The sequence below is a fragment of the Eretmochelys imbricata genome, chromosome 9, assembly GCF_965152235.1.
Source record: "Eretmochelys imbricata isolate rEreImb1 chromosome 9, rEreImb1.hap1, whole genome shotgun sequence".
Lineage (NCBI taxonomy): Eukaryota > Metazoa > Chordata > Testudines > Cheloniidae > Eretmochelys > Eretmochelys imbricata.
In genome coordinates, this window is record NC_135580.1 from 33,207,016 (window position 1) to 33,234,351 (window position 27,336).

General features: G+C 41.2%; 1 protein-coding gene across 8 annotated transcripts in view; it reads left to right on the forward strand.

Annotated features, from left to right (window-relative positions):
- The window catches only part of TRIP12 (thyroid hormone receptor interactor 12), a 152,351-nt gene that overhangs the window by 56,999 nt on the left and 68,016 nt on the right, over positions 1–27,336 (forward strand). For all 8 annotated transcript variants that reach the window (XR_013347117.1, XM_077826439.1, XM_077826438.1 and 5 more), the window contains 4 exons: positions 11,825–11,930; positions 24,248–24,384; positions 25,522–25,605; positions 27,152–27,247. Coding sequence is in view for 7 of the 8 variants with exons in the window: in XM_077826439.1 (XP_077682565.1) it covers positions 11,825–11,930; positions 24,248–24,384; positions 25,522–25,605; positions 27,152–27,247 (423 nt within the window). In the remaining variant the exon portion in view is untranslated. The remainder of the gene's footprint in view (positions 1–11,824; positions 11,931–24,247; positions 24,385–25,521; positions 25,606–27,151; positions 27,248–27,336) is intronic.

The window sequence follows — 27,336 nt, forward strand, 5'->3', positions numbered from 1 at the left end:
GCTCCCCTGTTAAACTTTATTTTTAGATGAAAAATGACTATTACAGTTAAGGGCCAAATGCTGAGGTACTGAACATCTGCAAATTCCATTAAAGACTACGGGAGCTCCAGATTTTAATCACCCTGGCCCCCACCTTCCACCCTAGAATTCTACTTCAGAATTGTATTGGGTAGATGAGTGTACCTCTCTTACTTTTAAGTATAGACATTTGACTCATAAAACATAAATAAAACTATAGACCACCTTCTTATAGATTCCAAGGCCAAAAGGAACCATTGTGGTGATTGTCTGACGTCTTTATAACACCGGTCATATAAGTCCCCCAAAATTCCTTTTGAACTAAGCCTATCTGGAGGGGGGAAAAAATCCTTGTGTAATCAAAATGAGAATACGGTACTACTACTCTTTTTCTCAAAGCTTGGGACTTTACTATGAAAATCTACCAAAATCAGGCCTTCACATTTACCATACAGAACATTTAACTTTGTGTGAGGTTTTCATGTTGACTTCTGATCAAATTTTAAAGGCAAAATGTAGAGATCTTTAAAATGTTCAGTGATTGTGTGCCCTGGGGTCTTTCTACTGATTCTTGGTGCATCCTTCTTGGTTGCATCTTCATTAGATAATCACCTGACTTATGAGCTTGTACTAGGACTCGGGTGATCTGTGTTAAATTTCTAACTCTACCACATACCTCCTCAAAGTCACGAGAAATATCTTAATGTTTGCTTCCATTCTGTATTTGTAAAATGGGAATAATAAGTCTTTCTCACAGCAGAGTTCTGTGGATAAATTCATCAGTATGAGATCCTTGAATGCTGTAGTGATGGGTTGTATATAAGAACCTAGATAGAATATCAAGGTCATGCAAGGTCACCTTTTAAAATTGTGCTCCTGCTACCATTTTCGTCAATTCCTTTGCAGGTCTTGGAAAACTAATGACTTCATTTCTACTCTAATTTCTCAGTTAGACTACATTCCCCTAACCTCTTTCCCTTTTAGGTTGTACTCGGATAACCCCAACACAGGAGAAGTAATCTAAACCAGTGGTTCTCAACCAGGGCTGTGAGCCAGTTTCACAGGGTCTGCCCCTCTTCCTGCTGGTGGCGCCTGGGGCTGCATTTGCCGCTCTACTCCCAGCCCTCTTTGACTGCTGGCACAGCCAGCAAGAGCCGCCCAGGTGGGGTGACCTGGCTCCAGGGCTTGCAGAACTCTCAGGAAGCAGCAACCATAGTGGGGGTTACCCTTCCAGCACACAGCCCCTAGCTACCCCCTGCTGGTTTCCTGAGCAGGTTTCAACCTTTTTAACCTGAGCACACTCTCTCTCTCTCTTCCCCCCCCCCCATCACTTTGAGCTATAATTTTTGGTTGCACCCCCTCAACCCACACAGGCTGGGTAGCCTGCTGAGGCGAGTCACACAACCCCTTCTTCCCTCCCCCTCGCACCCCTCTGAAAGTCAAACTATGCCTATGTCAGAGGGGACCACAGTGAGACTTGTCCAGTGAGACTGAGGCCCCCTGCTGGGCCCTGGATTTTTTTGCAGCATGTTTGGAGGGGGGCCTCATAAAGAAAAAGGTTAAGAACTCCTGATTTAAACTATTGCTATAGGCCTGAAAGGCTGGAGCTGTGTTTCTTAACCTTTGGTCTTGTTTACTTCAGCACCTTGTTGAGATCAAAGGGAATGAAGCCTGCCCCCATCAAGGAGGACTGGCTGTACCAAGGTGGAGCCTTCAACGCCAGAATGCTGATCTGCATGTGGCTTTCCAATTTGGTGTTCTAGACCAACCCTCGCCTAAATTGATTATCTGTGTGATGCATTATACTTTCTCAATATGCTCTTAACAAAAAAATACCAAACCCAAAACCTTGCACTGCGTGTCTCAAAGTTTGAGTAATCAGATTTTAGTGAAGCTTAGGGTGTCTCTGTCACTCATGGTTGCTCCATCTACAGTAGTCTGCCCCAGCTGGGGCTAGTGTACACCAAGAAAACTAGGACTTGTAACTGCCTTCGTGGAAACTGTAGTGGAGACCTGACTTGTGCATATCTTGTCTTTGTGCAACTCTGCTCAGAGCATGGTTAAACGAACTTAAGTAAAAACACTTCTCTACTACAACTACCCGTAGTGGTGAATTTCAGGTCATGATTCTCCTAGAGTAAGAGAGGCTCAGAAGGCTGGTCATCTTTCTGGACTGCAAATATAGGGGTTTATGAAGTTTATATGTAGCACTACCATCTTGTAACACCATCAGTGATCCAAATAGTATCAGATGCCAGAGAGCATTCTCTCTCCATTAAAGTGAGCAAGTACAGCACAATTATAGATTTGTACCCCAGTTCTGCATTTGTCTTTTTCATATAACTAAAGGAGTGATTCTCAAACTTTTGTACTAGTGACCTCTTTCACATAGCAAGCCTGAGTGTGACCCCCCCCCTCTTATAAATTAAAAACATGTTTTTTATTTAACAGCATTATAAATGCTGGAGGCAACACAGAGTTTGGGGTGGAGGCTGACAGCTCGCAACCCCCCAATATAATAACCTCGTGACCCCCTGAGGGCTCCCGAACCCCTGAACTAAAGGTTTGGGAGAACAAGGTAGATTGGCAAACAGCCTGTGCTGAAGATGAGAATCCAGAATTGCTGTCACATAAGGCTTTAACTAGTTTTTTGAATGCTCCTTAACTCCTTTTCTAGTTCAGCCTGTATAGTTCCTTATTCTGCAAACTCACTGACTAACATGCATGTTCAGTATGCAGATAGCATGTGAGAAAGGAGATAGCCATAGTCTGTTTCTTGCCTTATAAGGAGAAATTCATAGTTCAATCTTAAAGTTTTTTATCTTTAAGACTGAAGCAGTGGTTGAGCAAGAACTGATTAAATATATAACTTTCTTTGCAGTTATTCACTAATCATAATTCCAACCCTGTGAAACACAGGCTTTAGTGAGAACTCTGTATACTACAGGAATCAGTGCCAAGTAAATAACTTTCTCAACATGAACAACAAATTAATTCCTTTGAAATCCCTAGTTGCCTCATGTGTCACAGGATGTCGCAATCTCACCTACCTAATGTCACCTGTTTTACTTGCCAGATGGTGTTGCTGAGCTCATTTTACGTTCTGTAACTTCCATAAAAATAGGGCTAACTCACATTTTAAGAGACTATTCTAGCAAAACTGAAAAATGAACTTCTATTTATATAGAGCTGTAAATAGACACCGCTTTTTACAAAAACTTTGGCCTCCCCACCCCGCCTCCCCAAGATCCTACTCAGAGTTTAGCAGTCCAACTCACCTATGGGGGGCAAAATTATTCAGGAAGGTGTGGAAATACTGTTGGTAAATTTAGGAGGGCTTTGTAAACAGTGGACCTTAAATGAGAGGAGGGGACTTCGAGGAGGTTCAGAACATAGGCTGAGGTAGAAGATACCTTGGTAGATAAAAGGGGACAATTCCAATAAAAGATATTACCTCACCCATCTTGCCTCTCTAATATCCTGGGACCCACAGGGCTACAACTACACTGCATACAACAGTAGATAGAAAGCATTTAAAGGATAGAGGAGAGAATGAACAGTAGGAGATGAGGTCAGAGTTGTGAAGAGTATAGGAACCTGGCATTGGAAGAAGGGAAGCTTGCAAAGAGATTTGGGAAGTGGAGTAGCATGGTTGGAGCAATCAGAGAGGAAGACTAGCCTAGCAGTTCTCAGGGTATATCTACTCTGCACCTGGAAGCATGCTTCTCATTGTGGGTAGACATGCATTAGCTCCAACAAAACTATTATACTAAAAATAGCAATGTAGTTGGGGAGCATGGGCAGCAGCTTGGGCTAGCCACCTGAGTACAAACCCACCCTGACCACCTGAGTATGTACTGCAGTGGTTAGCCTAGTCCCAGTGTCCATAGTACCCTGGCTACATGGCTACTTTTAGCACATACCTGTTTACCAGTGCTGGTAAGCACACCTCTATCCATAGTGTAGACCTATCCCTGGACTTGCTAGCCAAATGGCCTTGTGCTCATCCACAGAAGACTTATGTAAACTGGTTTGGGATTTAATTTGTATTTATTTATTTTAAGGCATGATACTATAAAGAGGGGTAACTTACGCATTGTTTGTTGACCTAACTCATTTGAGTGGAAGCAGCGCTAAGACATCACTGTGTGCTTTAAAAAAAAACAAAAACAAAAAAAACACAAAAAACCACACTCATCCTAAACTTTCAGATCAGGTTCAAATGACCAAAATAAATATTCACACCAATTTGTGCAAACTTTCAAGAAGTGCAAGTTGAGTATTGGCTTTTCTAATCAGTCAGATAGTACCCTTAATATGGCATATACAGCTTTGTGTAGTCTATTTTTCTACTTCAGGATTTAAAAGAAGAAAAATAAAGAGATCAATCAAGTGTATGACTGAACAGAAACTTAATTCACAATTGTAAAATTTCTAAAATGCATATTTAAATTAGATATGCATCTAGATATGTAGCAAAATTTCAGCTGAAAAATCACTGTGCTGAGGAAATGTTAACCTCTGTTCTGGAGTTGTCATAGGGCGTTAGGGGAAATGTGCATATTAAATTATTAGAAAATATTTGGTTTGTTTAAAATAGTATGAAAGCAATTTTTCATTTTATTCTTTTAAAAGCAAGTTGGATTTCAGTACAATGAAGTTAAATATGTTAAAAATATTGCTTAGGCTGACATTTTAAATAGGCAGGCCAGAGATATACTTTCAAAAAGAAAAACATGGGACAAGACCTCTACAGGTTCAGGGTAGAGGCTTGGGGAGAATTTTAGAGGCCCTGCTACTTGGGTTGATTGGAATCCTAGAAGATTAGAGTTGGAAGAGACCTCAGGAGGTCATCTAGTCCCACCCCGTACTCAAAGCAGGACCAACCCCAAATAAATCATCCCAGCCAGGGACTTGTCAAGTCAGGCCTTAAAAACCTCTAAGAATGAAGATTCCACCACCTCCCTAGGCAACCCATTCCAGTGCTTCACCACGCTCCTAGAGAAATAGTTTTTCCTAATATCCAACCTAGACCTTCCCTACTGCCACTTGAGACCATTGCTTCTTGTTCTGTTGTCTGCCACCACTGAGAAGGTATTAGGATTTCTGCCAGAGTGCTGTTCCTGAACCTGGTTGGTTGTGTTTTGGGAGGTGGGGGAACAAAGATGCAGTCTTACCTAGTAACTTTCCCCAGCAGTAATATGAAATTAACAGTTTCCAGGGTTATGAAGAGTATCCCTGAAACTGATAATGTACTTTCTCAAAGTTTGTTGGTTCACATTAGGAAGGCTCTCTGCAATCATGAAGACTTTCTCTGCAATCATGTGGGCAGAAACTTATTTTAAAATGTCTTAAGGCTACTATTTTCAAAAATAGGAACCTCAAGTTGGGGTCTAAGTCACTTTACTTAATTACCTAAATATGGAATTAGGATGTTAACTTGAGGCTTTGAAAAAATCTTTGGGGGAAAAAACCTGAAAATCTTGGTCTAAATTCTGCTTAAAAAATGATTTTAGCTTCTCTTGATCACCAGGGAAAGGTTGCCCCAGAAACATTTTGGAGCCCTTCCCTTTGTGCTGGGCACACCATGATAGCGATAGTCCCGCTTGCACACCCAGCCCCTCTTCCCCACTCCTCCCCAGGTGATTTGTCTCCCCTGGCTGCTCCCGATTCCCAAACCAACACACCATCTTGAGGCTGCCGCTTAGGAGGGACATGTGACCCTTTTCATGGCTTCCCTTCAACTTCCCATGAGAATCAATTATTTTGCATCGGGGAGTGGGGAGAGAATCTGTGGGGCCAACCAATACTGTGCTTGTGCAGGGGCGCAGAATTTCCCCCAGGAATAGATATTGCAGAGACTTAGAGGAAACTGCAGAGTTAAAATGAAAATTGAGCTAAAATCTAGGGCTGTCAAGTGATTAAAAAGATTAAGTGCGCAATTAAATTGCACTGTTAAACAATAATAATACGATTTATTTAAATATTTTTGGATGTTTTCTACATTTTCATATATTGATTTCAATTACAACACAGAATACAAAGTTTACAGTAACACTGTTTTTTACAGTGCAAATATTTGTAATCAAAAATATAAAGGAAATAGTATTTTTCAATTCACCTAATACAAGAACTGTAGTGCAATCTCTTTATCGTGAAAGTTGAACTTACAAATGTAGAATTATGTACAAAAAACCTGCATTCAAAAATAAAACATAAAACTTTAGAGCTTACAAGTACACTTAATCCTACTTTTTGTTCAGCCAATCACTCTCTCAAACCAGTTTGGTTACAGTTGCAGAAGATAATGCTGCCTGCTTCTTGTTTATAGTGTCACCTGAAAGTGAGAACAGGCGTTTGCATGGCACTGTTGTAGCTGGCGTCTCAAAATATTTGTGCCAGATGCGCTAAAGAGTCATATGTCCCTTCATGGTTCAACCACCATTTGAGAGGACATACATCCACACTGATGACGGGTTTTGCTTGATAATGATCCAAAGCAATGCAGACTGATGCATGTTCATTTTCATCATCTGACTCAGATGCTACTATCAGAAGGTTGCTTTTCTCTTTTGGCCGTTTGGGTTCTGTAGTTTCTGCATTAGAGTCCTACTCTTTTAACACTTCTGAAAGCATACTCCATATTTCATCCCTCTCGATTTTGGAAGGCACTTCAGATTCCTAAACCTTGGGTGGAGTGCTGTAACTATCTTTCGTAATCTCATGTTGGTACCTTCTTTGCATTTTTGTCAAATCTGCGGTGAAAGTGTTCTTAAAACGAACAATATGTGCTGGGTCATCATCCAAGACTGCTATAATATGAAATACATGGCAGAATGTGGGTAAAACAGAGCAGGAGACCTACTATCCTCTCCCAAGGAGTTCAGTCAAAATGTAATTAACGCATTATTTTTTAGCGAGTGTCATCAGTATGGAAGTATGTCTTCTGGAACGATGGCTGAAGCATGACAAGGCATAGGAATCTTTAGCACATCTGGCATGTAAATATCTTGACACCATCTACAACAGTGCCACGTGAACGCCTGTTCTCACTTTCAGGTGACGTAAATAAGAAATAGGCAGCATTATCTCCTGTAAATGTAAACAAAGTTTCAGAGTGGTAAACAAAGTCTTTAATCTGAATCAGCCAAAAGAATGAAGAGTACTTGTGGCACCTGAGACTAACAAATTTATTTGGGCATAAGCTTGGGTTTTAGCCCAGAAGGCTGGATAAGGATTAACATAGGTGAACAAAGAGAGGATCTGGGGAATTAAGACCTGCCAGCCTAACTTCAATTTATGGAATGAAACTTTAATGATTAAACAGTTTGGTTTATAAGCGCCTAAAGCAGTGGGCAACAACTGGTGGATCGCAGAGGATCTCCTGGTCGATCGCGATTTCTGGCAGTGCAGTGTGGCTGCCACTAAGGCAGACTCCCTGCCTACGCCAACCCCACACTGCTCCTGGAAGTGGCCAATGCAGCCCCAGGGGCAGAGGTGCAGGGGTCTCCCTCTGCGCACTGCTCTTGGCTGCAAGCACCACCCCCTGAAGTGCCCATTGGCCAGGAGAGCTGCAGGGGCAGTGCTTGCAGAGAGGGGCAGCACACGGAGCCACAGGTCCCCAACCCCTCGCCAGGGGCCTCAGGGGCACGTTGGCCCCTTTCGGGAGCAGTGTGGGGCCGGGGTAGGCAGGGAGCCTGCCTTAGCCTCACTGCACCCACCGCCGACTGGGAGCCCCTGGAGGTAAGTGCTGCCTGGCTGGAGGCCACACCCCAAAGTCCCTCCTGCACCCCAGCCCTGAGCCCCCTCCTGGAGCTAGCACCCCAAACTCCTCCTGCACCCTGTACCCCCTCCTGCACCCCAACACTCTGCTCCAGCCTGGAGCCCCTCCCAGAGCCTGCTCTCTGCACCCCGACACTCTCTGCCCCAGCCTGGAGTCTCCTCCTGCACCCAAACTCCCTCCTAGAACTTTCACCCCTCATCACCTCCTGCACCCCAACCCCAGGCTCAGCCCAGAGCTCCCTCCCGAACCCCAACTCCCTGCCCCAGCCCAGTGAAAGTGAGTGAGGGTGGGGGGGAGCGAGCGATTGGGGTAGGGGGTGGGGCTTTGGGGCAAGGCGCAGGGCAGATCCTAGGTTGCCCTTACATTCAGAAAGTGATCTTGGGCATAAAAAGGCCGGAGACCACTGACCTAGAGGATAATAAGGCTATAAAGAATAGCCAGCATGGATTTGTCAAGAACAAAGCTAACCTAATTTCTTCCTTAAACCAGTAAACCCTGTAAAGAAGATAGTAAGGCTTTTAACAAAGTCCCACATGATATTCTTATTAGCAAACTAGGGAAATTCGGTCTTGATTAAATTACTATTAGGTGGGTACAAAACTTTTTGGAAAAACTTCATTTTCAGTGGCACACAGTCCAGCTGTGAAGGAGTTTAGTGGAGTCCCACAGGTGCCAGTACTGCCTCTGTGACTAGAACAATGGAATGCAAAATATGCTTATAACTCGCAGATGACCCCTCGGAGTTGCAAGCACTTCGGTGGACAGGATTAGAATTCAAAACGACCATGATAGATTAGAGAATTGGTCTAAAGTCAACAAGATGAAATTAAATAAAGACAAGTGTGAAATAAAAACTACACTTGGGAAGGAAAAGTCAAATGCACAACTACAAAGTAGGGAATAACTTGCTAAGCAGTAGAACTGCTGAAAAGGATCCAGGGGTTATATTGGATCATAAATCAAGTGAGCCAACAATGTGATGCAGTTGCTAAAAAGGCTAATACTGTGGGGTGTAATAACAAGAGGAGGGTTTGTGTATAAGTCCTGGGAGGTAATTGTCCTGCTGTACTTGGCACTGGTGAGACCTCAGCTGGAGTGCTGTCTGTTTCTCGACACCACATTTGAAGAAGGATGTGGACAAACTGGAGAGAGTCCAGAAGAGAGCAACAAATATGATAAAAGGCTTAGAAAATCTGACCTGTAAGCGAGAGTTAAAAGCTGAGTATGTTTGGTCTTGAGAAAAGATGGAGGTTGTTGGGCGGAATCTGATAAGTCTTCGAATACGTTAAGGGCTGAATTATAAAAAGTATGGTGATCAGTTCTTCTCCATGTCTGCTGAAGATAGGACAAGAAGTAATGGGCTTAACCTGCAGCAAGGGAAATTTAGGTTAGATATTAGAAGAAAAAACTTCCTAAATTACAAGGATAGTTAAGAATTGGAATAGGTTTCCAAGGGAGGTTGTGAAGTCCCTGTCATGGGAGGTTTTTTAAGAACCAGTTGGACAAACACTGTTCAGGGATGGTCTAGGTTTACTTGGTCCCGCGTCACCAAAGAGGGCTGAACTAGATGACCTCTCAGGGTCCCTTCCAGCCTTACCTTTTTTGTGATTCTATAAAAGAAATGGCATTCTACAATTCAGCAGCTCTTTTCCTGTGCGTTAAATTGGGGGCGGGAAACCCTAAACCTTTTTTAGGGTCTGAAATCTGATCCTCTTTGAAAATGCTTTTCAGGAAATTAAAACTTTTGTGCTGATTAGAAGGGGTTTTCGTAGCCAGTCTTTATTTACTTCAGTTTACCTAAGCTGAATACATGTGTCCTTGTGAATTTTTCCAGTAGCTTAAGAAAATAGGAAACTTGCATAGAGTCCACAGCTGAGTAGTAACTGTATATTAGTGCATCAGTTTTTTAGGAGTCAGATATTTAAAATAGTGAATTTTGTAAATGGCAAGATTAAGAAAAATAGTGTCAGGTATTCATGTGCTACAATGAGCACTAATATAGAATTCATTCTTCTGGTGGCACATCCGTCCTAAAAAACTTAGTAGCATATTATATTGTGATTGGGCCTATAGGTCCCAGTCAGGACCCCTCTGGACTAGGCACAGTAAAAATAAATATTTTTTTTAATTTATTTATTTTCTAGTTTAGGTTCTTGGCTCTTCAGGGCAGGGACCATCTTTGCATCTTAAGACTTTAGAAGCAATGATTCACAGACAGTTTTCATTTAAGAATCCTGTTTTGCCTATACATTTGGGCAGTATGGTAATGCTGAATGAATTTTGTCCCCTTAAAGTTAAGATTGGCATACAATTATGGCTGAGATGGGCATTAAGATCTAAATCCCTATTTTCAATTTAGCACATATTTTAAAAAAAAACCAAAACACTTTGCACTGCCATTCTGAATGTGTTGGGTCTTGTGGGGTGGTCTCTTATTGCATTTCTGTACAACCAGAGAAGTGAAATATTGTAAATCATCATGCATAGGCAGTGACTATAAATTTTAGTTGTCTGCACAACTCCTCAGAGACTTGGAATGTAGTTGCAAAACCCAGCGTGGGGGGAAAGGAAAGTGCTGCAAAAGTTTACCCTAGGAGTAAATCTATGGGGTTTTGGAACAAAAAGCACTCGCATCTCCAGTTTCAGAAAAGGCAAAATTCTTCACTTTTTCAAGCTACCTCATGCTCTCTTATAACTCAGATAGGAGAACTTTCATTTTATCTGAAGATAACTAATTTTACTTTGTTATTCTTGCACACTTGACCGAATTGCCTTGTGCTTCACCTTGAGAGAGTTGCATTGAGAACAGCATTATTTGTCCTCTTACGAGTCAGTCCTCTCCCACAGATTGTTGGTAACATTAAATCAGAGGACTGATCTTAATAACTAGGAACTGTGAAGGGAGAGTGTATCAGAGGAATGTTGGAGGGAAAAGCTGACAAGAGTAGATAAACATTTGACAAAAAGCCTGTATTCATGCAAACATATTTAATAAAATGGTAAGATGAATGATGGGCAAATTTTCCTTAAAATTAAGGAAATTAACTGCTAAAGGAAGAAGAAGAAAAGGCGTACTTGTGGCACCTTAGAGACTAACCGATTTATTTGAGCATAAGCTTTCGTGAGCTACAGCTCGCTGTAGCTCACGAAAGCTTATGCTCAAATAAATCGGTTAGTCTCTAAGGTGCCACAAGTATGCCTTTTCTTTTTGCGAATACAGACTAACACTGCTGTTACTCTGCGACCTGCTAAAGGAAGGTGTCACGATAGTCTTGGAGACCTGAAGAGCTCTGGTCAAAACAAACACAAGCAGATCATGGGCAAGGGGTAGTGCAAGCCTCTGACTCTTGACTAATGTACATGAAATCTGATTTTGAGCAGACCACATCTGTGGGATGAGGGTCTTACTTTCAACACAATATTTCACCTTTTTGGACTGCTCACATGAGTCAAATGTGACTTGTGATAGGATCTCCCATATATGAAGAAACTGACCTCAGCATTTCACATAGACCAATTGGTATCTAGAGCACCTACTCTACACTAGCTTGATCTAGATAAAAATTGGCAATGTACCGGTGCTGAATTTCTTTCCCATCACTCCCTTATTGTATTTAAATAGAATGTTTTCTGCTTACCAGTATGTCTAAAGAATGAACAGCTAATATATAGAATGCAACATCCTGTAATCTAGTACCTGTCGTAGGCAAGGCCTCCCATCATTGCTATAAAATCATATAGAAAGTTTTGCCAGATGTCCAAACCACATTTTAATAATTCCTTTTATTAATTGTACTGAGTTGTGTTGCTAGGCCATTAAAGCTTTCCTTCAATGTTAAAACACAAAAGGCTTTGTTGTGGCAGTTAAAAGTAGGTGGGAGGCTGAAAGAAGAGGAATTTATTGGTGTCTTTTCTGTGAAACAACACTTTGACTTTTCTGTGCTTCTCTACTTGCTATGTACTTGAAAACAAAGACTGGATTGGATTGAAGTGTTGTCCTAACTCTCTGTATTATGTATATAGGTTTAAGAAAATCTACGAAGAAGCGCAGCGAATCACCACCTGCAGAGCTCCCCAGTTTGCGGCGGAGCACACGGCAAAAGACCACGGGCTCCTGTGCTAGCACGAGGTAAATCTTAGATTCGGGATTATGAGCTGTGAATGACTATTACTGCAGTTGATCCAAGAAAGCTTACACCTTCTGTTGATGGAAAAGGGCTTCAAATTGCTATTGTGTAAAAGTGGCTGTGGTTCAAATACCCACTGGGTCACTGAGATTTATACAAACATATAAGTATGTGTGGAGTTTGGCATCCTCCTACATGATGTTACTGACCTCTAATTACCTAGCAGGGAAGGACTACAATATAGTAGGCTAGCTCAGCAAATTGGTGACAAATGTATAGTTGTGTCCTCCGAGTCAGAGATGGGGGAAGGCTATTTAAGTGGGACACGCTTCAAGGTCTCTTCCATAATTTTTAAAGAAATCATTGGTATGCAGCTGTTTCCGGAAGACACTTTGCTTCGAAGAAGAATAAAGCTATAAGTCACTGTTTGTTTGTGTTTTTTAGAAGGTGGTTATTTTTATCAGAAAGGCAGGTGATCATAAAAACTTGCTAGCCAAGCCAGGGTACTAGTAAACTACAATTTGATTTTTTATTTTTTGCAACTGCAAATCACAATTTGATTTCCTTTTAGGAGGAAAGGATCCTCTGTTTGTCCAAAAGAAGCTCTTGTTAATCATGCAAAATGCAACATGAGTTTAGGAACAGTCACCACGTTTAACACTGTTCAGTCACTAAATATTCAATTTAGTAGATGTTTTTTTAATATACTGTGCAACTGCAAGCCAAAAAAAGCCTCTGATCCAAGATTCAGGCGCTAACATCTGCGCAATAAACTTGGGTCTGGAAAGTCTTGGGAGTCTCTCTCGGGGAAGTATCTCAAATATGTACAGGAAGCTAAGTGGTTTTGGTTTTTTTTTTTTTTTTTTACTGTGCTAGTTCATAGTTTCACCAGTAGCCCTGTAGGTGACTGCATAATCTAGATCACAAACTTTGGTTGATGCAAGTTACATTGGCATAAAACTGTTCATGTTAGTATATTGGTTGGCTCCTTGCATTGTCACTGTGTACTCACCAAGAGTGCTTGTGTCAATGGTATCCCAGGTATCCCAGCATGCAACTTGCCATTATCCAGCACACTGTCTTTTGGGAAATTTTGGCAATGAATGTGTCATGTTTTTGGGATGCAGTTCAGACCAGTGAGGTTGCCACCTCCTCCCCTTTAGCCCTGGGTGCCTTAAATGCTCTGCTGCTCTCGCTCCCTGTCTGGCTGCTCCCAGCCAGCATACAAATGAGCACTGAGTGTCTGCCGCCAGCAGCCTTCTGTTATGCCATAGCTAGGGCCCTTCCAATTTCATGGTCCATTTTGGTCAATTTCCCGATCATAGGAACTTAAAAAAAATAAATTCCATGATTTCAGCTATTTAAATCTGATATTTAGTGGTGGTGCAATTGTAGGGGTCCTGGTCCAAAAAGGAGTGGGGTGGAGGGTTGCAAGGTTATTGTAGGAGGTGTTGCAGTACTGCTACCCTTACTTTTGCACTGCTGCTGGCGGCAGAGCTGGATAGCTGGAAAGCATCTACTTCTTGTCAGGAGCCCAGCTCTGAAGGCAATGTGCTGCCAACAGCAGCTCAGAAGTAAGGGTGGCTTGGTATGTTATTGCCACCTTTACTTCTGTGCTGCTGCCTGCAGAGCTGGGCACTCAGTAAGCAGCCGCCGCTCTCTAATATAACCTTGCAACCCCTCTGCAACTTCCTTTTGAGTCAGGGCACCTAATTTGAAAAATGCAGGTCTTCCCCATGAAATCTGTATAGTATAGGGTAAAAGCACACAAGATTAGATTTCACAGGAGGAAACCAGATTTCACAGTCTTTGATGCGTTTTTCATGGCTGTGAATTTGGTAGAGCCATAGCCATACTCCAGTCTTATTCAGCCTTGGCTACTACTAACCAAGTGACGCCCTCCCCCCACCCCTACCCCAAACATACCCCAAGACCTGAATTTTCTCCACACTCTCTGTCCTGAAATGTCCAGTTGTGTCCTGGTACATTAAAGGAGCAATGAACCTTATTACTCCTCTGAAAGAGACAAAAGCATTGCTTATTGCTTAAACTGGAGTTAACAATCACTTCAACTCACATGCAGCACTAGGTTGGTTTAGATTAAAAGTAAAACAAGTTTATTAACAAAAAGAGGTTTTAAGTGAGTTCAAGTACAAGGGATAAAGACAAAAGTAGCTACAAGCAAATAAAAGTAAAAACCACTTTCTAGTAGCTAAGACAACAAGCTACAGTCTTGGTTCAACATAGGTTTCTTACTGTTCTTTCTAGCCATGGCTGACTTTCTCTCAGGGTATGTCTACACTAAGAAATTAGGTCAATTATTATAGAAGTTGATTTTTAGAAATCTATTTTATACAGTCGATTTGCGTATGTCCACACTAAGCGCATTAAATCGGTGGAGTGCGTCCTCAATACCGTGGCTAGCATCGACTCACAGAGTGATGCACTGTGGGTAGCTATCCCACAGTTCCCACAGTCTTTGTCGCCCTTTGGAATTCTGGGTTAAGCTCCCAATGCCTGATGGGGCAAAAACATTGTCGCAGGTGGTTTTGGGTACATGTCGTCCCTCTCTCCGTGAAAGCAATGGCAGACAATTGTTTCGCGCCTTTTTTCCCACGCAGATGCCACACCACGGCAAGCGTGCAACCCGCTCAGCTCAGCTCACTGACACCGCCGCTGTTGTGTCCTGGGCGCTGCTGGCAGCGGACGGTGCAGTAGGACTGCTAACCGTTGTCATACACCGCTTCTGCTGCAACTCTGCTCTGCTGCTGCTATTGTCTCAATAGCGAATTTCTCCATGTTGTCTGTCACGGGGTTTCGGGTATGTGTGTTCTTCCTGAGGAAATGTGCGTGGTGCTAACCATCATCCTCCACCTCTTCCGCTGCAAATCTGCTCTCATGAATCCACCTCGCAGGTCCTCTCGTCGTTCTCTATAAATATCTATTCTTGTAGCATCTGTCAGCCACCGCTTCCACTGTAACTCTGCTCTCCTGCAGACAGTACCATAGAATTGCGTCCACACTACCCCAAATTCGACCTGACAATGTCTATTTCATCGCTAATCCCCTCGTCGTGGAGGAGTACAGAAATCTATTTTAAGAGCCCTTTAAGTCAACAAAAATGGTTTTGTAGTGTGTACAGGCGCAGGGTTAAATCGATCTAATGCTGCTAAATTCAACCTAAACTCGTAGTGTAGACCAGGGCTCGGTCAGGACCTTCTACAGAAGTACAAGGTGCTGGTTTCCCTTTTCTTCCTAGGTGAAAGATCTTTGCCTAAGCAGGTTTCTCATCTATGTTCGGTTCTCAGAGACTTCAGTTCCCTTGGTTGGGGGATCCATCTTTCTCTGCTTGCAAGAGCTCTGGCCCCTTGTATTTGTCTAGTGATGGGTGCCAAGATGACTTCTCTTGTTACATCTTTCCAAAGTCACTGTTTTTAGTCCTTGGGATGACCTCACTCTGTTCTTCCCTGTCTGTGGATTCCTACCCTGCTCATTCATATGTAAATAGTGTCCATTGTTTGTGTTCTTACCTTGCTTAATTCCTCTAGAGAAGACTGGTAGATAGCTGCCTTCCCGTGTGTGTGTGAGAGAGGTTCGTGTTCTCTCTCTCTCTCTCTCTCTCTCTCTCTCTTTGTTTGTCACTGACTTTGAAACATATCACGTGTTCACAATTCCTCATAATGTTAATACATTTTTTTTAACTATTTTATATTCATTACCAGTGTTCTTAACTTTCATAAAAGACCTTACTTAAACAGTTTTTTATAATTGTATATCATTTGAGGTTCAGACTCTCATAACAGGCTATCCCCGCTCTCCCACCCCCATTGTTAGGTTGATGGCTTTGTTTATCTTTTATGCAAGTGTACCTTCGTTGTCTCTGCATGACAGCCAGGCTGGTCGGACAAACAAATACATGTTCCTTTGTCCGATGCAGACTGTGCTTTATGTATTGCTTGCCAAACACATTTGCAGAACATAATTTTAGTACATATTCATAACTTTGTACACTACCTGTACACACACCATGCAAGAATATGAATGAGCAGGGAATTACTAGTTTTCCAATGAGAACCTGCATGACCCTTTTTAGATACAGATTATGACAAGTGTATTAGGTGTAAAGTGTGTCAGGATTGATGACTCTCACTGACACAGTGTGAACAGCATGGTGGGGAGAAGAAGTGAGTTGAGCAAGGGGGTAAGTTCCCATCATGCAGCTTTCTCCATCTCATTATGCCATCCATAATCCAATAATTTTTGTGCCTTTATTAAAAAAAAAAAAAAAACCAAAACAAACACAAAACCACGCAGCACTTCTCTGTCCGCCATCTCTGAGAGAAGCGTGGAGTCCACACAGCACTGTGCTATTGTCATGAATGTGGCAAACACGGTCAAACAATCCTCCCAGTATTTGCAGAGCTGCAGCAAGAACCGCAGCAGCAGAGGACATGGCCATTTTGTGATGGGCAGATGGCTGAGAGACAGACATAGCAACAACCAATTAAAGGTGGTGGTTGGTGGTGATCACGGAGCAGCTACAGACGGTGGTGCATTGCTTATGGGCCCGAGAAGCAATCACTGAGTGGTGAGATTGCATCATAATGCAGGTTTCGGATGACAAGCAGTGGATGCAGAACTTTTGGATATGAAAGACCACATTCTTGGATCTGTAGCCCACCCCAGCTTTCCAGTGCAGGGACACCAAAATGAGAGCTGTGCTGATAATGGAGAAGTGAGTAGCAATCTTTGTGGAAGCTTGCAATGCCAGATTGCTACCAGTAAGTGGAAAATCATTTTGGAGTTGGAAAATCCACAGTGGGGCTGTTGTCGTCATATAAGTGTCCAGCATCATTTAATAGTCTCCTGCTACACAGAACTTTTTCCTCACCAGTGGATTACTGTTGCCAGTAGTGATCCTGGGGGACCTAGCCTACCCCTTACTCCCTTGTCTGATGAAACCATACATTGGCCATCTTGACAGCACCAAGGAAAGATTAAACTACTGTCTCAGCAGGTGAAGAAAGACAGTTGGATATGCTTTTGGTAGATTGAAGGGATGCTGGTAGAGCTTACTGACAAGATAGGATTTCAGGGAACAAAATATCCCAATGGTTCTAGTGTGTGTGTGTGTGTGTATAGTGGCCTGTTGTGTGCTTCATAATAAATGTGAAGCAGATGAAGGGGAAAGCTGCTGCTAGGGTCAAGGGCAGAGGTGGAGTCGCTATCTGCTCATTTAGAATGAAATGCAAGGGCCATTGGAGTTCTATGTGGAGCTATGTGGCTGAGGGAGGCCTGGAAAGAGCACTTCAACAGTCAGCCACAGTAACGTGTTGTGGTGAATTGTGTTCTATCTGGCCCTGAAGTTTTGGGGGCTCTTTGGGATTGTGAAGTACTTGTTGTACACTTATAGATGAAACACGGCCTGTTAATGCACCTATTAATTTTGCAATGCTTGCTAAACACCTATAATTACATGTTTGTCACTGACCTTATGAGTTCTGTCACCTTACACAATAACAAGTAGTGAGTGCTTTCAGTAGCACTAAGCATTCTCCCACATATGTAGTGAAATAATAGATGAATTATTTACCAGAAATAGCTTATTATTTCAGACCAAAACTAGAGCAAAAATGTGGAATTAAACATCTACAATAAACTTTTGGAAACAAATCAATTGAACAGAACTTAAAGGGGAAGGAACATGTATGTTCATTTTGGCTACACATACTACCTGAGAGCACCACGGTTGCTATATATGTGAAGCTGTGGTTCTCACTACTGTTCTGTGACATGGAGTGGTGGGAATAAGGTTGCAGTCCCTGATACCATGTGGAGGGTTTAGGGGGTGTAGGGAGGTGCTAAAATGGATTTCTCCATTGACTGCAAAGGGAGGTGAGCCCGAGATTGTTGAATTTGTAGGTCAGTGAGTCTGCACATTTGTTTGCTTCTAAGCTCCATTATGTCCTGATACATTTCTCTCTTGACTCCTGGGCCCTTTTTCTGTACTTTTTTCCCTCTTCATACTGTCTGCAATAGTCATCCTTCATGCCATCTGTTTGCAGTCTGATGCAGCATCAACTTTTCAGAATCTCACTGAATATATCCTCACATGTTCTCCTTTCTTCTCCTTATTGTGGTCAGGCATTCTGCAGTTGTGGAGTGGGGACTCCTCAAGGCCACAACAGCAGCAGCGTTAGATAAAATCCAAAGATGTGATGTATGTATAGTCACAATAGGATGTGAGAGTTAAGTTTCAGAACTCCCTTCCCTTGGTCCCCTAATGTTTTTAAATGTGACATGCTTGTTGACACTTTAGCTTTGGAGTGCCTGTGTACACCACCACTCTCCAGCCCCAGCCATGGAGAGTGTGGCCCAGAAAAGGTGTTAGGGGGCAGGGAGGAATGAGGAGTGTTGCTTGATTGCATGAAAAAATAAAGACCCCAGTTTCCATAGGTATGAGTGCAGGGCAACAGCACTGAGCACTTTCACGGTTTTCCACAGGCGTTGGTGATTTTAGTTGATATCTCTCTCTTGTGGGTAAGACAGGGGCTGGCCTGTTGACTGGCTACAGTGAAGTCTGCCAAAGTCGTCACCAACTGGTGTGGGAAAGTATCCTACCACAGAGGAAGAAATAAGACCGCTATCCCTAAAAACCTATGGGAGAAGATTGCAGAATACCTCCCATGAAAATTTCATTAAAATCTCTCAGGAGGATTCAAGGGACATCCTTTTTTTATGTAAACTGCTCTCCATGGCCACCCCAACTAACTCTACAGGAGAATGAAAAGCAGATAACTATCTCTGGTTGTGATGTGATATTGTCTTTTCTAGAATGAATACATTTTGGTCGGGTGCCATCTGTACATTTAAGCATGGTAGTGGGAAAGGCACCCACACACTTAACAGAATCTCACCCATATTTAGCTGCTGGAACTGATTAGACAGTGCTGGAGCTTCACACAGATCCTGGCTCTTGGCATAGCTGGACCTCCCCTTTGCATGTCTCACGTTGTCGTCCTCATTGTTTGTGGCAGGGGTCTGTGTGTTTGGGGCTCCTCAAAGGTACCTAGGATGTTCTGTGGGGTGTTGGTGGGGTCTCCACTAAGTATGGCATGCAGCTCACTGGCAAAGTGGCAGGTCTGCAGCTTGGCACCAGATCGACTGTTGGCCTCCCTGGCCTTCTGGATGCCTCCTGAAGTCCCTTTTACTTTTGCACAGCACTGCTGCTGATTCCTGTCTTACTCCGTTCAGGGTGGAGTTGATTTAAATCATTAGTCAGGAAGACTCAATTTAATCATGGATTTCTACATAAAAGTGCATTCTTGTTGGTTGTTATAATCTTAATCCATATTGTTCACAACTCAGATGTAGGTTTCATTTTTAAAAATGTATAGTGTGTAACTTCTAAAGTGATTTATTTTGAAAAATTTCAGATTAGTTTTACAGCTGTAGCAGAAAATGAATGATTGTTTGGTTATTTAATTTACCAAAGGTAATTGAAGCAGATATTTATGAAGTCACTGAGAGGTGAATGAACTATCTTCAGTTCAACAGATTAATCAATATTTGGAGGATTTTCTTGCCAGGCTGTATTAGGAGGAGGACATCACCAGACATTTAAATTGTTTTATTTAACTGAAACAACTACGTTATGTATTCTGGGTTTTTTTTCTTCAACAGCAAACATACAATATTTTAACAAAACAAGCATATAAATTTTTGAATTTAAACATTCAAGTTTTTTAAAGTCAGGTTTTGTTTTTGTTAAAATTGTTTTTAACTAAAATACTTAGGTTTTTTTTGTTTTTTTTTTAAATATTAAATTTGTCAGCCAGATCAACATGAGAAACTTAAAATACTGGCTTCTGCAGCTAGCTCAGTCATCTTCACTTTCATTTTCCTGTTTATAATCTGGAAAAGAAAAACAAGCTTTCCTGCTTTTTCAGGTCCCAAATGATTTCTCAATTTGGAATGAATTAGTCCAAAGGAAGAAAATATTCTTTCTCCACTGGCAGAAGAAGCTACTGCTGTTAAAAGTGAGATTATCACGTCAACAGTCTCTGAATCCAAGTGCTCAAGTGACTTCCACCAGTTCACTGGTGTGACTTTCTTTAAAGCCCCCTCAGCACACACACATTTCTTGAATGGTTCACCCTTCACTCTGAAGTTTATTATAGTTGGCATTATGGAGGGATGGTTGCTGGATGTCCATGTCATAGCCAACTCCTCTTCTTCAGCGGTTAAGGTTTGGCCCTGGTATTGAGAATATTTGCAAGAAAATGAGCTGGAGTTGGTGCTTGTCCCATTCTTTTTTTTTTTAATGCTTATTTAGCTCAGTCATTGCACATTTCTCTTTTTAAGATCTCACTCAGTTCCTTTCAAATTTCAACAGCGTCAGCAATAAAACATTTATTTCCCTGCATTTTGTTCAAGGCTACAGAAATAGGCTTTAGGGTACTCAGCATGTGTTCAACGTTTTTCTTAAGCCCAATGTTGAGAACTTTGGCTGTGACAGTGCCATCTATTTTTTCACGATTTTGTTCACAAACTGTCATTAGATTAGGCCAGTTCTTGATACAGTGCTCAAAACAGTCCACTACTGAGTTCCATCGCACGTCTTGTGGGAGAGTTAGCTTGGTTCCTCCCACTTTTTTCAGAACAGCTGCTGCAAAGTGGTTATGGAAGTATTTTGCTATTTCAACATTAGCCTTTATTTCTGGAACGCTGAAGTTTTTGGCTAGGAGGTGCATCAAATGAGCACTGCAACCGTATGTTGTCATCTTGGGACTCTCTTCTTAATAGTTTCTTCTCATCTTGGATACATTGTCTGTGACCAAGCTGCATACTAGACATTTGAGATTTTTTTCAGTTTTATAGCTTTTAGTGCTGCTACTTGTAAGTATTCTGCTGTGTGTGCATTTCCAGATGTATCAATTGTTTCTGTAAGGAATGACATTCTCTTCTTCTGTTGTCACACAAGCACATACAAAATGATCATTGTGGACATTGCTCCACCCATCAAGAATCGGGTTAACAATTTCACCCTCTAGACTTTTTGCACACTACTCAATTTCTCTTTCATACACATTTTATCCAGCAATTTGCCTGCGACATCTGCTCTTTTGGGTTGACTGTATCCTGGTCTTAATGACTGCACCATGTTAATGAAGTATGGGCTCTCAATCATACGGAAAGGAGAGTTTGTTGCATTAAAAGCCGGGCAATTTTTTTTCATCAATTACCTCCTTTTGTAATCTGCTGGTTCTTATCACAAATTTATCTATGGTTGTTTCTGGGGGATGATCCAGTTTGAGAACTGCAGAACTAAGCATCTCTGGTATCTTCTCGACTGAGCACTGAGTCCCATTGGGTAGATAGAAAAATTAACCTAAATAAATCTATACAGAAGCCCCTGGAGCCCCAGAAAATTGGGTCTCTAATCCGTGAACTATTGGAACTGATTTACAAAACTTTTCTTAAACGTTACATGACTATATTGTCTCGTACTAGAGAATTTATAATCCCTATTCCATGTTAAGATACCTTTGAGCTATAGGTGTTTTTAGGTAGGTGTTTTTTCTCAAGAAGCGTTTTATCAAAAAAAAATCTGGTTTTCGTTTTTAAAATCATTGGTTTTTATCCACCCTGACTTTGTTCCCTGCATCCTCTGTGCCATCTGCTCGTAGATGTCCACATTTCTACAACTAGTCCATAGTTGTTATTGCATAGCTTATTCTCCCTATAAGACCAAGAGATCCAAAGCTTCTATCCAAGCAGGAGTACGTCTGGAGTATGTAGGCGGCATGGTTACTTTGAGCAGTTGCACACAAGGGAGAGCTGCCAGGTGTGCTCACCAAGCTGGGCAATTAGGAAAAGGCATTTCAAAAATACATGAGGTTTTTAAAGATGTGGGGTGGCTTCAGGTCTCTGTGACCCCTTGGCAGTTGAGGTCACAATTGTGACTAGAGCATCAGTGTTCACCATTGTGGCACAGCTGCTGGAGGACTGTTAGGTCTTGTGGTATCCATGCTTGCTCTGCATTGACCACAGTTGGTCGACCATGGCTCAACACTACTCGGGGAGGTGGTGTTACTGTGTTGCCATAAGGGGCGCTTCTATCGGCAGGAGAGAAATTAGTATAGACACATGCGCAACTAGATCAATGCTAAGTGACCTAAATAGACCTAATTTTATAGTGTAGACCAGGCCTGAGTCAATGAACATCAGATTTGTGCAAGATGAGAAATCAGGTACTCAGACATAATAGACTTGGAACTTGAGATAGCTGCTGGTATCAGATGGCGAATGAAAACAGGCTTTAAGATTTTTGGAATGTTGAGGTAAAAATTCAAACTGGTTAGCTTGAATTTAGAGGGTGTAGCAATAAAGGCTGCTTGTTTGTCATGCAATCCAAACTTAGATAAAATACTTTCTGGTGTTATGGACTACAACTTTGAACTAGCTGTTTTTGATCTCAGGTTATCCAGAAGTAAAATTTTTACTGTGTTTAAGAGATTCAAACTTTAAAAGTCCCATTAAGATGATTACAGCTGCGAGCTGTTGGTTACTTTGAGGCAAGTTAGTTATTTTAAAGGTATCCACCATGTAAGCCAGAAATTTGAAATACATAAGTCTAATTTAGCTGTAACCAGAAAGTTATGCTGGAACATGCCGAAATGATAAGTCCTTAACATTACAGGCATGTTTGCAACTATTGCTAATCTGAAGTTCTATATCTGGAGTTTAAGCTTTCAAGCCAAGTAACTAGGAAAATGTCAAAAGCTTTTCATATCTGTGATGAAATTTCAAAAGTTTTGGAGCTACACAATGTCTAATTGACACTTTTTAAAGTGCTTTAGGTGGAAAGAAAAGAACAAAGCTTGTTAAATTAGATTTGATGACTTTATTGGTAGGCAGCCATTTTTCTAACACTTTAGGAAAAACTCTGAAGTGTGTTAATATTCTGAAAAATTATGAATTTGGCATCAGTGTTCAGTGTTTTCTGAATTCAGACAAACACCTTGACCCCATTACAACTACCAGTGCAACAAACTACTCTCGCCTCTGAAAATATGAATTTCTGACTCATACCCTTCCCCATTTTAAAAAAAAAAAACAAGCAGCAAAGCCAGTTGCATTTTTTCTTTCTTGAAATTTTTTTTTTTTTAAATGGCGGCATAATCGAATACATAAGGATGCTGTCATGGATGCGCTGGAACAGCTCTTAATCTAACCCAGGCAGGACCCTCTTCAGTATGACAACCCCTCACAGCACACTTTCACTAGGCTAAGCCACCTTGGCTTCAGTGCCTCCTGGGACCAAACTCTGAGCCATCAGCATCCTTGTTCCATGCCATGAGCTCCCCGTAGTGAGTCCACCTGAATAGGACACCTTATACTCGTCCTCTTTTTCCCCCCCCACACACAAAGGGGAGTCATACACTCCCAACTTTCTCAGTCAGCAGTGACTCTCAGCCAGCGATGTAAAACAAAGGGGTTTATTGTCTGAACACAGTGTAGAAAAAGTCATTGTTAGACTTAGCACAGAAACCAGAAAATTACAGCTATCTTGGTCAGAGCCTTGATTTTGACACAGAGCCCTGATTCTCCTGCAAAGAGACCAAAAACGGGAGAGAGCTGCCTGTTTCCGGCAATCCACCCTATATCATGCCCATTTGCTCCTCCTCTGTCCTTTGTCTTTCTCTAGCAAAACAGGTCACCTGGCCTCCACCTCAACTTTTTATTCTTCAACTTGTTGCGGCTGGCTGGTTTTTTGCAGAGGGTGGGCCCCCTGGTCATCACTTTCTAAGTTATGAAATGTCCAGCCACTGTCTGGGCCCAGGCAGCCAGGTGACACTCACACCTGGTCTGAGTCTCTACAAATATTAAACCACCTTTCCATCCATCTAGGTAAACATGCAGCACACAGTACTCATGCAAAAATATTAAGAAAATTCCCACTTAGTCACAGATGTGCACTCAATTGTCTGAACTTAAATTCTAGTGATGGTCAGTTATTCAGCATAAGTTTCAAAATATGATCAAGATTCAAGTATTGACTTGTTCTGTTTATAACATTCTTCACTATATATGTGTAAATGTGGATACCAAGAACGTAAAATGGATGAAATTGCATTCAGGTCCACTTTAGAAAAAAGCTAAAGAATGTTCAGAGGAATAGCTATGAATGTCAACATTGCTTTATATAATACTCCATACTAGTTCTTGTTTTTGAGTGTTCTCGTGTTAGGTAAGAAACTGGTGTCCATTTAATTGGCAATACCTTGAATTTTACGCATTATACTTTCTTTTATAGTCGGCGAGGCTCTGGCCTGGGCAAAAGAGGAGCAGCTGAAGCTCGCCGACAGGAAAAAATGGCTGATCCTGATAACAACCAGGATGGAGTTAATTCTTCAGCTGCACGTACAGATGAGGCTCCACAAGGAGCAGCAGGTAAGCAGAAACACAAACTTTGCAACACATGTCTGGTGCTCTGTAAAACATTGATGTAAACCTTAAAGTATCAGGCTTCTTTTTTTTTTTTTTTTTTTTTTTTTTTAATGAAGGGGGGAAGGCATAAATGAATTCTTAATGTCGCTTTTGGATGCTGACTGAGCAAGGCACTACTACTCTCTTGAAACTCAGGTGTTAAGTTATAGTTGTGTTCAGAGGCCTTTTGGTTATGTGACATAACTTTGAACTCTTCTTCAAACTACTGTACTAGTAATGTTACTCTTATCCACCATATAGAAACATAAGTTAGTGTGCTAATTCACAAGCTACTGTCAGAATCTGTATCTAACCAGCTAATACTACGCGAGTCTGTCCTTTTATAGTAAACGTCTTTTGGTTACCTTGTGATGCTCAGTTGTGAAAGCATTTTTGTACCTTTTGATATTAACCTATGTATTCTAGTTGTATGGTACTTATAGAAAAATGTATTTTTTTCTAATAGTCTTGGCCAGTATCTAAATTATTGGCTTTTCTGCACTGACTATGCTGCAATAGGAAAAACTGTTCACAAAGTTAGTGATATCCTCACACTGAAGAGTACCTTATTCCCCAAACAGTCTTACTGAAATAATTGCAGAGTAATTTACAGTTCAGTATAAGCAATCCGGCCCTAATTCAGCACATCAGTTTATTTAAATTCTTCAACAATTATGTTGGCTTTTAGAAAAAAGCTTTAAAATGTTCAGGCTTGAAAATAAGGTATTGATTTGCTTCAGTGCAGTGTAACAAGTTTGGTTACTTAAACTGAGTTCAGACTTTATCCAAAGCTGTATTTTAACTTTTTCAGATATACATGCACCATTTCAGAAGTACAATTACATTTTCTGTGGAAGTTCATGATGGAGAAACCCTAGAACTTATATATGAGTTGTCACTATAAATTTTTTGTAAGAATATAGCTTAAATGAATCCAAACTCAATACAAAGTATCTTAGAATCCTAGTCCAATTGCTGCTGAAGTCAGTAGGGATTTAGTTATCGATTTTTAAATAGAAGCAGCATTAATGTATCCAATACTCTTTTTTGAAATAAATTTTAGACAAGTCAGTGTTACTCTAAAATATTTTCTTTCTTTAGCATCTAGCTCTGTTGCGGGGGCTGTAGGCATGACCACTTCTGGAGAAAGTGAGTCAGATGATTCTGAGATGGGAAGGCTACAAGGTAAAAAGCTTTTACTAGACTTATATGATGGGTTGATACCTGTATATATGTACATGGTGTTATAAAAACATTATTCTGATATTTTTCTCTCTGCTGATACCCATTCAAAAACCGTACTAACTATTTCCTCCCCCCCTCTCTCCCCAAGTGAACATGCTGTTTTGCCTACTATAATTATGAATAATGTAGTGGGAGAGATTGTGGTATAGTAGACACTCAAAAATTTGGCAGTACTAGAGCAGGCTGAACTTTAGGTGTCTTAACTGTTGTAGTGTACTACACTTTTTGCACTGATTACTGATTTCCCAACCCAGTAAACATACTCTGCTTGGCTAAACGCTTTTTTTTATGATGAAACAGAACGCTTAATATGGAATACAGTTCATAAACTTGTTTGTTCCTCAAATCTGAAAAGATGCTAGTAATAGCTTTCAGTTTATAAAACATGAGTGCAAGTTTAGTTAGGCCTACCACTCTTTCTTGTATCTGCTCTTAGATAAAGATGGAGTTATTTGCTTCTTCAGCACCCACCTGTATTCCCAGGTTTTGACCAAATAAAATCCACTTGTGCTAAAAAATATGCTTGCTTGATGCCTGGGCTGTACAGAAAATGCATTTCCTTTCAGAAACTGACAACTTGGACAAAATTCTGCATTTAACTTGCCTGTCTTCTGTAAACACTTCAACAGGTTTCTACTACTTGGGTGCAAGGAATTATGGTGGTTGCTTCCTCTGCAAATATAGGTTTGGGGTAAAAATCTGGATCTTTTATTCTTAAATGCTGGAAGAGCTGGGGGAAAAGAGCAATTGTTTGCTTGCAAACAGTTCCTCCAGTGTTAGGCAAATTGACTCAAATACTATTAATGGTTAATTGCTAACCACCCATTTGTAGCACTGATCAGCAATGTTCAGACTTGCTGCAGTTAATGAGAACCCCCCTATTTGAAGTCAACTCTCCAGACAAGAAAAACAGGATGACTTAATATAAAATTAACAGATGTTCTGCCGCTTCCAGAAGTTTTTAGACTCTAGCAAGCCAGCTCCCCTAACAGTTCACAACTCCATTTGCCATGCTTTTCTCTCCAGTCAATAACATTGTCTATTCTACTTCTCCTATACAGCTTACTTGTTCTGCCCAGTTCCATTGTTTTTGCCATCCCCTTTAACTGTTTTTACAATAGTTTTCATTCAGACTGAAACTAGAACCTACTATTTTTAGTATTAAAAAAAAATAAATGTTTATTTTCTTGTAAATACTTCAGAGAAACTGACACAATTCCAGAATTCCTCCTGGCTCTTCAAAAAACAGTCTTTTCACAGTCTTGATTCACATTTGACTTTAAAGCCACACTTGAGTAAAGGGTAACCTTGGGAGAACAAGTAGTTCACTCGCCTTTACTGGTGTTAGGAGAAATCCATGTAGCGTCGTCTTGTCTTTTTCTGTGTTAAATCTTCAAAACTCCTATAACTTTATAAGTTCATGAGACTTAGTTACATGGAAACTTTTTATGAAAATGGCCGTTTAATATTCTGTGTTTGCTTCTAGCTCTGTTAGAGGCTAGAGGTCTTCCTCCTCACCTGTTTGGCCCTCTTGGTCCTCGCATGTCACAGCTTTTCCACAGGACAATTGGAAGTGGAGCTAGTAAGTAAATTATATCTTGTCAGATATAATTCTGTCAGCAGCTTTCAGACTGGTTAAACTTGGCTACTAGTAAATCTAATGTTTTATCT